Source organism: Teleopsis dalmanni, chromosome X (assembly GCF_002237135.1).
Source record: "Teleopsis dalmanni isolate 2A chromosome X, ASM223713v2, whole genome shotgun sequence".
Taxonomy (NCBI): Eukaryota; Metazoa; Arthropoda; class Insecta; order Diptera; family Diopsidae; genus Teleopsis; species Teleopsis dalmanni.
Window position 1 is genome coordinate 14,823,098 of NC_051848.1, and position 12,971 is coordinate 14,836,068.

General features: G+C 30.5%; 1 protein-coding gene across 1 annotated transcript in view; it reads right to left on the reverse strand.

Moving 5' to 3' along the window:
- Window positions 1–4,183: 4,183 nt before the first annotated feature.
- The window catches only part of LOC119662161 (vesicular glutamate transporter 1), a 29,106-nt gene continuing 20,318 nt past the window's right edge, over window positions 4,184–12,971 (reverse strand). Inside the window, exons 3-9 of the mRNA XM_038071716.1 lie at window positions 10,054–10,378; window positions 7,759–7,995; window positions 6,742–6,935; window positions 6,211–6,670; window positions 5,961–6,146; window positions 5,691–5,894; window positions 4,184–4,778 (exon numbers count right to left, since the gene is read on the reverse strand). Of these exons, the coding sequence (XP_037927644.1) occupies window positions 4,563–4,778; window positions 5,691–5,894; window positions 5,961–6,146; window positions 6,211–6,670; window positions 6,742–6,935; window positions 7,759–7,995; window positions 10,054–10,378 (1,822 nt within the window). The 3' untranslated portion in view covers window positions 4,184–4,562. The remainder of the gene's footprint in view (window positions 4,779–5,690; window positions 5,895–5,960; window positions 6,147–6,210; window positions 6,671–6,741; window positions 6,936–7,758; window positions 7,996–10,053; window positions 10,379–12,971) is intronic.

The window sequence follows — 12,971 nt, forward strand, 5'->3', positions numbered from 1 at the left end:
CTTGTTCAAATAGATTTCATTATGATCACAGTGTTGCAAGATAACACATAATATTAACTCATATGAGTAAAGGAGCTAGCTTTACATTTTGACATAAAGATCAGTTCAATATATAGAGAGCTACGTTAGGTCTCTATATTATAAAATAGTTAGTATAAAAATGTGAAGAAGTAAAAGAAAAATATTTTTTTTTGATGTTATCGAAAATAATATCGGCATCAATTAGTATTATCGAATGATGGCAATACTATTGACCAGCTAATACTTAAGAATTCAGTACACATCAAATAAACATCTTGCTCAGACACTGAAGACCATAATGTTTTAATCTATCCACAGAGCGTAAACTACCTACTCTCTTTGTAGATAAGAGTAAACTCTTTGTTCACGAGCAAAATCTTTTCGATAGAGAAGAATATTTTTATTATAGGTCAGGTTAAGTTGAGAGGACGCTGACTGATATAAGTTTCTGCACTTCTACCCGAAGTGTGGAAGTGTGGATCTCATTGTGATGCTACCAAAATTGCTGTTTAATAAATTTTCTTTAACAGAAATAATATAAAAAAAATTATTAGTACTAGCTACTTAAATTTTTTATATAAAATTTTGAAATTGATTGAAACTTATAATTGATTATATTAAAGCAAATATCTTGACTCCAAATAAATTAATTAAGAGTAAAAAAATCTGTAACAAATTAAAATAAAATATTTTTAATATAACAACAAACATTTGACAAATTTAAACCTAAATTATATTATTTGTACGTGAATATCGCCTTTAAGCTACTATATACGGTTTGTAAAATTAAATATAAATCATACATCTAGTTTATTTATATGTAACTACTTATTTTATACATTTTATATATAACATATTGTTTAGTTTTTGTATAAAATTTGACTTTCACATGTACAAGTTATTTTTACTGTACAATGATTTTGTTTTAATTTACATAATTTTTTAAAATAATTTTACTAAATATAATACTACATTTACATATACAGTTATATATGAATTTTTATGCTTATAAATGAATTTATATATATTTATATATATATGTATATATATATTGTATATATAAATTTCCTTACACATAGAATATCATCAACGGTAATAAAAACTTTTAGTTTCCTTTAAATAAGTTTTAACAAAAATTTAGAAACAAAAATTTGTTTATTACATATATAAAATTTTTTAATTTTAACAGCAAAAAATATATTTTAAATATATATATAGACTACAACAACAATTAGTTACTATATTGATATATTAATAATATGAACTTTTTATAGTTTAATTTTCTCATATGAAATATTTTTGATTATTGCATATTTTGAAAATAAAAATATACAACAAAAATAACGCTTTTAATAATATTTTTATATGTTCGTTATTTAATTATAATTATTTGAATTTATTTTAATTAAGCATTATTTATTCAAAATTTTTACGGAGTTTATAAAAATTTTGCATAAATAATGCAGAAGCTATTTTGAAGTGAATATTTGCTTGTTGCTTATATTTATATATAAGTTTATTTTTTTTTACTATTGTGCTTTAAAATTAATAATTATAACATTTAAATAATTGCTCAACTCCCCATCAAACACTTTACATATTATATTACACAACATTCATATATATTATTAAAAAAACAACAAATTATGTTTAGTACACATTTTCTATATATAATTTTTATATATTAATAACAACACTATATAATTTTTATTAATGATTAGTTTTTCATTTTGATATTTATGTTTTAACATTTATTTAATTTGAAAATATATTTTTATACTTTATAAACAATAAAATTTACTATTTTATTTAGTTTGAATGAATTTATTATATATACATATAATTATATATATGAGGGTTTTTGTTCATATATATATATTTTAATAAACTGATCGTGAATGATATTTTTATTTTGTAACTTTAGTTGATTCTTAATTTGCTCTCTTCGTTTATATTCTTCGCTTCAACAACTTATACAATTATATTATATTGATATATATATATATATATATATATATGCGTATTTATTTTCTTCACATCTATATATAATAGTTTAAATAACTAAAAAATTTTCGTTTTTCTTAAGAATCAATGCAATCACCTTGTGGGCATTAAGTTAGTCAAAGAGGATTAGAGGCAATACATAAAACGGAACTCTCTTATGTCTTTATCATGCAACCCAATTATTCTTCAGAAAATTATCGTAAGATAATTTGATATATGTATAACTAAAAAATTTTTTTTTGGGGACATTGAACGATTAATAAGAGATTCTGTAATCCCTATTGGATTTTATAACGGGAACAAAAAACTTAATTTTTGTTATTGGTTTAAAGTAATTATGCAACATTATTTCTACAGACAACAGAGTTTGAGTAGATAAGTAAGAAGGTGGCACCTTGATGTGGTGCAGAGGCCCATTAGTTACGTAGAACACTCGAGCGATGCCGGCGGAAGCATGCTACTGGTAGGGTCTCCTTGTCGGTAAGGTCGAATGAGGAGTAATGAAGCTAAGCGCAGTCCGCAACTTAGCGTCGGCACTCATATTGAGCGGCTGCAAAAGGCGTCTGTTCTTCAGGTTAGGAGCGGCCTATTTAAAAGTGACCTGTTTCAACGTGCAAAGCTTACAGGATTGAGTCTTAACGCAATGGAATTACAGTCTCCAAGTGATACACGTACATATACGGCGAATCCACCTACTTCGGCAGTACGCACAACCGATTTGGAGGTGCGAAACACATGTTTGAACAGAATCTCTTCGTTAGGTACAACTATAGCTATTACGGCCCAGATTTTTATCAAACAAAAATTGATAACAACCTAAGTAAGAATAACATAAATCGAATGTATATTGAGTTTGTCTATGGTTCAAAATTGAAAGGGTTCTATTTTTGACAATACCAGTTTCATAAAATTACATGCAGATAATTGAACCAATAGTAGATTTCAAAAACTACTGGTAATGGATATATGGCTTTATCGGGAATAGCTGTACGGTCAGCTTGAGAATCAACTTAAGTAGAAATTAAATTTTTGAATTAAAAATTTCCTCATTTTTTTCCAAATAGACTATTAGTTTTTGAATATATAAGTTTTAGTTATTTTTTAATAATAAAATATTTGAGGGAAGATAGGTGAGGTTAGGGAGCACGGAACTATTTTTATTTTTCTGTTTCAAATAAAATCAACCTAAATAGGCCGTGCCAAGGTTTAGTGATTTCGGATACTAGTTATGATGGAGCCAGATGCTAACTCGACTTAGATTTGTAAGTGCAATGTTGCAATTAAACACAACACCATCAATTATAAAAGACTTGCGAGTTGGACATAGATCCACGATAGTACAGTTTGTTTAGAAGTATAGATCTTGCTGCCTTTCGCAGTGACTTCAATTCCTCCACAATGGTAGATGGAAGTTTGGTGAGAGTTGTAGTTTGGCATCAAACAAGTTTTTTGTGCTCTTAATAGATTGGATTTGTTGAAAAAATTAGAAACATATACATATGTTTTAAATTGGAGTTCTATGCTTTGAGTTTACGTTGTATTCATAAGGATTACACTCATGGGTCTTAAACATACGAACTCAGAAAGAAATACCATCTTATATGATTTATTTAGGAAATTCGGAATTGAGCTAAATATGTAATGTTATACACTGAACAATTTATCTAAAAGTCATAAATGAGATTTTTATATAAGGTTAGAATATATTTCATATTATTTTCTATGTCTGTCTATTTTTAGTAATTGAGATTTAAGGTTCACTGATTTCCGAAATATGTAATGACCTCTTTTATCTTTTCTTTGCATCTATAGGCGTCTTAGTAAATTTATAGATTTGTTTATTTTTCTTCTTCATCCATCAATGTTTAACATAGATTTAATTTTTTTTGTTTGGATTTCTGTATTGATTCATTGATCTTATGTTTTTACAATGTTTCATCTGTTTCAAAACTTGTCTGTTATAAGTGGACTTTGAGAGCGATTGATATCTTTTCTGGTTTATATATCTTGATTGTGTTAAGTTTTCTTTTTTTAAAGCGAATTTTCTTACTGATTTGTATATTTTTTAAAATTATTTAATTAATTATATTTAATTTTTAAAAATTTTATATATGTCACTAGTTTTTAATGCATTTGATTATTTGCTTTTGATATTTCTTCAATAACTGACGTTATTTTAAGAACTTTTGTGGAATTCGTACTTTATGTATTACAGGTCTTGAAGATATGAGACCTTTAAGGTAACTTTAACCATTACATATGGTTTTCTATTTTTTGAATAACAATTTAACCAAATGCATAATAATTATATTGTGCTTTGTTTAGCTGTTCCATTAAAGCAATCCATCGATAGCAAGGTATATCATCCTGCTACCAATTTTTTATGTCGTGTGTGTGTGGATGTGTGTATTTGTGTATATCTGACTGTTATATTCGTATCCTTAGTTATATGTATCTTAACTTTTTTAATTTTACTGGTTTTGTTCCTCATGTGTGGACGATGGCATTGTCATCATCGGCGTTGTTGCTGTTAATGGTTATTGTTGTTGTTGCTGTTGTTGTTGATATTGTTGTTGGTGTTGTTGTGAATAATCGTAGGCATAACTATCATTAACCATTTCCGGTTGTATACTTTCTTCGGCGATTGTTGTTGTTGTCAATGCAAAAGGATTATTGGCCACGTGTCCTGTCGCGCCATAATTAATGGCATTTGATTGTTGCATTTGACTTTGCTCAGTGTACTGAGGTTCACCCTTTCGTTTTTGTTACAATCAAAAAAAGAAACAGGAAATAAAATAAAATTATTTTTATAAAAATAATATATAATGTTTGGCTTCAATGGATTTCTAAAGTTTTTCCAATGACCTTTCCATATTAATGTTTATTTTATTTCTTGGTTTGGGTTTATTCTCACTAATACATATTTTGCATGTTCGTCCTTATAAAGGGCGTTAAGCTTTATTATTGGTGTCTCTATCGTCTTTACTATTACATCAGAAAATATCTAACATTACAAGATATGATATTCGACAATCCTACACCTAATCAAAAACTACGGTATGTAAATTGAGATGCAATTAAATGCATTTGTATTTGCAGTAAACAGGCTGTATAATTAAAAATATTTTAATCCGCCTGCTTTCAATGTAAATAGGAAAATATTAAAAATAAAAATATATAAATAATTAAATATGTATTTAATTAGAATTGTTTATTGCAGCCCTTGTAATTAATTATCAATTTTAAATTTCACTATTTGTTGTTGGTATTGTGAAGTGGAAATTTATTTAGGGAAAAAGCTTTTTAATTTATAATTAAATATAATTAAGTTATTAACTGAAATACTTGTCCATAGTATTCCGCAAAGAATTTTGCATTATTATATTTTCAGAGACCTAAGAATCATATGCCAAATTGTTTTACATCCATCATTAATCACAAATCAAATATATTTTCATTCTTTTCATTGAATTATTTCTCCACCTTGTACTTTTTCAAATAAATGAACATTTATTCTTTTCAAAACTGCTGTCTTCACATGTACACAGGAAACTATTGAGACACCTTGTTTTTTGAACTCAACTCATTAGAGTAAACAACTTTTTAAGTCCAGATATTTTTTTAAAATAAATTTTAAGTTCTTCTTTTATCCTTTCTTTACTTACAAAAGCAGTTTCCTTCATGTAACCAATTTGATTGCCAGTGTCCTCATTTATAGCCGCAGCAGGTGGTGACCACACGTGTTTTTCTTCTTGCGGTGGTTCCGCCCAAGGCTGTAACTCACCTGAGGCAAATATACCATAGAAAGTGCAGCCAATCAAATGCACACAAGCTGCTAATGTGAAGACGGTAGTCCAACAACCATGAGGCTATAAGATATAATTTCAAAACATTACTTTATAGACCTCTACTTTCATTTTTGCTTCATTACTTACATCTTTTTGTATAAGTCCATCCAAAGCATACGGTACAATTATACCCGCTAATGTGCCAATACCATTCGAAAGACCCATAAGTATACTAGCATAACGTGGTGCTATGTCCAGATGATTGACATTGTATCCAGAAATGGCAAAACCGCTAAATGCTACACCACAAGTCAAAGCAGCCATAGCTCCAGTCTATTCCATTGTACATATTGTATTTAAATCATTTTTGCTTTCGTTATTATCAAAAAGCACTTACCGATGTGTCTGCGTGTGCAACAAATAGAAAGAAGAGGCCTTCCATACCAAAACCACCGCAGTTAAATAATTTGCGTACATTGGTGGTAGACATAATGCCATTCTTACGTAAATGATCGGCCAACATACCGCCGAAAGGTACAATAGTTGTCATTATTAAATGTGGTAATGATCCAACAAATCCAGCCTCTTCAACTTTAAATCCAAATTTGTGTTTCAAAAATGAGGACTGAAATAAAACAAGCAAATAAAAGTTCCAGGAACGACAAAAATTGGCAACGATAATCGCGTAGACGGGCATGGAACGCATCATTTCACGCCAAGGCGTAGTCGTTAGCGAGGGCATAGACGGTTGTACTGATGTTTCGCCAAGTGATTTTTCAATATACTTGAGTTCAGGTACACTGATAGCAGGATGCTTGCGCGGATTCTCAAAGCAAAGCCAAAGCCAAAACATATACCTGAGAAACAGGATATAGAACAATTATGATATGAACCTAAAATATTTTCCGTCACAGTAATTCGCACTAACCATGTAATGCCAAATATGCCATAGGCGTAGAATGGTGCCTGATATCCTATGGCATCAGCCAATAGACCAGACAACGGCAAACCAACCACAACGCCCGCATAAGAACCGCTGAATGCCAAAGTAGCAAGTCGTGACCGCTCCATGGGTGGTGCCCAAAAACGCCAGATACCATGACAGGCAGGATACGTGACACCCTATAAATGAACACAACAAACACAACATGCACATCAATCAAAAGTATAAAAAGTACTAAACCGATGAATTGATATACAAAACTAAATAGAAGAATATATAATAAAATTAAAGGAAATACACAAGGCAAAAAGATTGGAATGGAATAAGGATCTTAAGAAAATTTCTTTGTTATATTGTAATAATTTTTGGCAAAGGAAATGTGAAAATTCAAAAAGGATTTTGAATGAATTTAATAATATTTCATTTGTTTTGTTATGGCTATAGGAGGGTGCAGACTGCTGAACTTTAACAAAACCAAAGACTTACAACCCCAACACCATCGTAAGATGCATACACACTGCCACATACTAAATCAAGATTAAAGATGTTTTCATATACGTGCAAGCAGATTACAACATGTTTTCATTTTGCAACAAAACACTTAAGGATAATGCCTATTGCAAATCTTATCAATGCTCAGATATCCTCGTACATACGTTACCCTGCCTCGCTACTCTTCGATTACATCTTTATTATAGTTTTCACCATGTACGTGGCAATACGAGTATGATGTGATTTAAATGAAATCAAATGACACGCATGACTCGTCACAATAAAAAAAATAGAAAAGTATATGATAAAGTAACAAAAATAATATAAAAATGAAACGCAGAAAAAGGAGTTGTAATCCGCTACTACAAAAATATTCCAAATGGCTTTGATCCGCCTAACTAAATCGAATAGTCTCTTACACACAAGCACACGAAGGCTATATTCATATAAGTACTTCGACAGATTTGAAGGAAATAATCTCACCTTGTGATTGTTATTTCGTATACTCACCTCGAAGAGTCCTTGCAGTACTCGCACGCAAATTACGACATGTCCATGCATCAGGGTCATTGCAAATGGCACGAAGAGATGCAGTGATGCTGAGCTGACAATTGACAAACCGAAAATTTTATTAGCTGGGAACTTGGATGCAATAAAACCGCCTGGAATTTGCGTTATCAAATAACCCCAGAAAAAGCTGCTGTCCACATGACTCTCTACTGCAACGGTCCAGTTCATGAAAACAGTCTGGAAAAAATTAAGAAGAAGAAATTGAGATTGATTTCATAATAGAATGCATTAGAGCTAGAGCGCCGTTAGAAGCAATAAAAGCCATTTTATTGTTGAAGACTTTACGACTGCTGAGAGGTTGTTAATTTATAACAGAGAAATAATTGAGAATATTCTAATAATGTACTTCTTACAAAAATTCACAATCCTACAATGAATAACACATTTCTCCCAAATGTTAATGCTATTTGATAAATGATATATCATATATTGGATAGTCCTTCAATTAGTTAAAAATAGTAAGATTTTGTTGTTATAATTCACTATTGCTCGAAAAACCTTTCTATTGAAAACAATAGTTTACATTAAAAAACAGTCTCTTTCGTCTTTTGCCTTTCGTTTGATAAAGTCCTTAGACGAAAACTCTATCAAAATAGATGAATCATGAAACTGAAACATGGTCAGCGAAATAAATAATACATGCATACTGATTTTAAGCTCTTACATTTAAATCTGTATCTACATTGCTGTGTTAGATATAGCTATATGTATCTATCAAACATCTGATTTTATAAATGCGTATCTTCTTGATGTGTTTGCATAATGAAATATAAATTCTTTAGAAGAGGGTTTGGTATTGTCTTTCAAACGCGATGTAATGAAGCACTACAGATGCAATGAACAGATTATCTAGTCATCAATACTGTTGATCTAACTAAAATGTTTATGTAGTGCTGAGTTTGGCTTTAAAGTTAAGCCACGAAATAGTTCCACTCTATGTAGCTTCAACAAAAGATTCAACGAAGATTATGAGTCCAAATAATATGTGTTCTGGATTGCTTAAGTATCAACGATTTTAATGCCTTCATAAACTTAACTCTTTTATATTAAGTAAGATAGCATGTGAATTGACTCTGAAAAATTAGAATCATAAATAAGCTAATGATACTTATTTTTTCACCAGTACTATTATTCAATGCCAGTACTACCAGTGTTAGAATTTCAGAAGTCTACTTATAGAAATTCAGTAACAAACTTCTCCAAATACACATTATGTTATATAGTGGTTTCATAATATTTTTCTCCTTGCAAAAATATCGCTCGTAATTAATCAAGTCGAAATTCAGTAAAAATTTGTACTCAGCACGGACTGAATGACAAATTTTCAACAATTGTGTCTATAATTCTACAATGTGAATGATTTGCATCAGATAAAAAAATATTTGAAAATTTACGAAATTCAGTAGCTGAAAAGGAGCAAAACAGGAAGTTAGAAAATAATATCCTGTAACAAACGCCAAAAAGCTAAAAACCCCTCGAGGCATTATTAACGAGCGTGACGGAATTACACCCATCACTCCGAAATTTCGCATACTTAGAAAACATGCACAAAATATGAGTAAAAATAATCTGAAAGAGAGAGTGGAGTGGTACGGTAGTGAAAAGAATGGAAAGCGAATAAAGACGTGCTTTGTTGTTGTTACAAATACAATGAAGTACTTAAAAGTGCTTTTAAATTTTACACAATAAAAAAATTTCACACAATAGAAGGCAAACCGAGTCAGTCAAGATGAAATCCATACATGACCATACACTCCTACACTCGTGCAGAGTGCTGTGTAATGGGTGTGTACTTGCGTATGAGCGGAACGTGACTTCGGTTTCGTTAAATGACATGTTAACTGTCAGAAATTAATTGACAGAAACATTTACACTGTTGCGCGTTACTAATGAGAACAGCCCCAAAGCAGCCACCAAAGTAACCAAGCCACTGAAGTTCCTTGAACGCATTTTGAAATCATATTATCAGCAAATTAGGCAAATTTGAGCTTAACTACTATACAACCAATGTATGGATATGAGTACGGATGGGCCACCAAAGTAACCAAGCCACTGAAGTTCCTTGAACGCATTTTGAAATCATATTATCAGCAAATTAGGCAAATTTGAGCTTAACTACTATACAACCAATGTATGGATATGAGTACGGATGGGTGGACGAAATGTATGTGTTCTAAAATGTTATAATTAGGGAATATGATATACGCTTGATAGAGTTTAAATAGTCACACTTACACCATTGTGTTCGCCTTTCAGTTTGGCTGCTGACATATTGCAACGCATGCCGAAGGATATCATGAAGCCAACGCAAGCCATGACGGCAATTGTGTAACGCGCCGGCAGGCATGGACACTCGGCCTTGAAGTATTTGTCTATTTTACGTAATGGTGGACGTTCAATCTCCTCGAACGAAGCTGGAGAATCTGGTCTGTCATCGTCATATCTGTGCCCACCGCCAGGTCCATCACCGGGACGATCGCCACCTTCCATTTCTTCATAACCACCAAGACCGCCATGATAGCCTTTGGAGATTTCAAATTTTTCGAAATTTGGTTTTATGCTGAAAAAAGAAAAAATTTAATAATAATTTTATATAAATATCAATAAAACTATTCACAATTATTCAGTTTATTGACCAATAATATTTATGGAAATACTTAGAAAGTAATTATGGAAGGAAATAAAAGTCGTAAAACAGTAATAATAACAAAAGTTAACAAATGAAGTTAACAATCAAATCCAAAATATATGTTCTTCAATTTAAATGTTCTGATAGATTTTAAGTATCGAATATATATAGTAATAGCAGTAGCTTATGGCCCAATGTTCCCCTGGGAACATAATGGAATGAAGAAGAAGAATAGCAGTAGTTAACAATGTGGATAGTCTTTAGAAACAATAAAGTCTTCAGTTGTAAGCATGGACTTTATCGAGACAGACTAATGTTATGTTTCACACAAATCTACTTTTTCAGATGTGTTTATTGTGTGATAACACCCAATTGGTTTCATATATGATCTTTAAAATAATAGTAATTAATTTGAAACAGAACATCTTCAAAAGAGTAACCCCAGCAAATGATAAATTATATACAGAAGCAGTTTTTCTTTCCACAATTTAAGAATGATAATAATCTGAATTTTCTTCGAACCGCAGAAAGAAGTGATAGATTCATAAGAAATTTTTCTTAATTTTCTAGGTTGAAACGGCTGTCGAAAATTCTGTTGAAAAGCGTCCGTCTTCTAAACAGTGTAGGGTATTATTAATATTAATTTATTCGATTACTTCGGCTTCAGAGTATATAATACATATGTAAAAAAATTTTTAATATTAAACACCCAATTTTAATAATTACATTAATATATAAGATATTTTTCCAAAAAGAGTTGTGTGAGAACGTCTGTGACATTGGTGTCTCTGCATGTATATCATTTCAAACTGGCTCTTCAAACAACGAAAGCACTATTCAGATATTTTTTAGACATATAAAAAATAATTGTAAATATTCTAAAAGCTATATAAACATTAATTTAAGAAATATTATAACCTTTTATTTCTAACTTGAACAATATAATCATGATGATGATGTTACTAATGTAACATCATCACATCACCCTTTTTTACTATTAAATGCAAAAGACTTATTGTTCTTCAGAAGTAATTGTCTTCTCACAAAGTGGGAGATGTAGACGAACCTTATATCCAACAAAGCCGTACGACTGTAAAATAATCACTGTCACCACTTCCCTTTGCTGAGCGTACGAGTACATATTTGGTGGAAATAAAAGTATCGCTGCAACCGGAGCTAGGTTGTTCTGGTTATGACTGTTCGTTTGCCTTTCAGTATGTGTATGATGATATCATGCACTGACATACAGACATAGTGATAGACACACAAACAGACGAACAGACTGATGTCTTAATAATTAATAGAGCAAATAAACACAAACATTTAAATAATTATTTACTTAATAACATACAATAAAAAAATATGCACAACGCAATGATCAGTATTCGATTTTTCCAATACATTTAAGAATGAAAAAAAAAATATTTATAATGCATATCACGATAAAGGACCTTGTATCGTACCATTCCTTTATAACAAAATTTTCTATATGAGGACAGCCCTTAAGTAGCTCTCAGTATGTCTATTGCAGGGATGAGGTATGGGTAAAAATCACATTTTTTTGTGTTATATTTCTAGTATTTATATAGACTAGCTAATTCTAATTAGGTTCAAAAGTTTTGTTTCTCTGTATCATTCATACGTAAGAATAGTATAGAACAATAAGAACAATTCTTGAATCTAGCTTAAAGGTACATATAAACTAGTCGAAGTGCAACTCCAACTACACTGTAAAGCTTATATTGATGATTTAGAGTGATTAAATTAAAAAAGTCCTAATAGTGTCATTACGTATTATATGAATTCGAAAAAAGTTTAAAATTACATAATTAAAAACCTTTATGGTGAGTGCCGTCATCCACTATTTTTTTATTGGAATGATTTCATTAAACCATACTTCGCTTGCTTCTTCGTTAGGCAGGTAATGGGTCTACAACTGATTATTATCTTCTGTAGACGGTTAGCCAAAATAATCGTCTTACTTTTATAAGTTTAACAGCTCAATGATCTATTGAAATCGTAGTTGTCGTATTATATTTTTATAAGACTGAACCTTTTTCGTACTATCATTATTTTGAAGAACCATATACCTTATTCTATCTATCGCGTTACGAGTATCATACAGATTTCAATATATAGATCGAAATTAATTCGATACTTGAAACTTGCCATACCAATACGTTATTTAAATAACTTGATATGACCAAATAAAACGCTATAAGTTACTAGCATCCGTTCCTATACACCAATCTTCATGTTTTATTTTTTTGAGAGAGGTTCTAGGTATTTAAGGCTATTGGTTTCTTGAAAACTGTTTTCACCATTTGTGATATTCTCTGTAGTCTGAGCTCGTATATTTCAGATTATAACTATTTCTTTATATAAATTTGAGGTTTAATTAGATAATAAGAGACAGATTATATTCTAAACAATGCTCCCAAATAATTGTTTGAAGTCAATGAAGAGTATAAATGTGTCCTGGATAAATTCGTAAAATTCTTTTTTGTTGCAGTTGGAGGAGAAT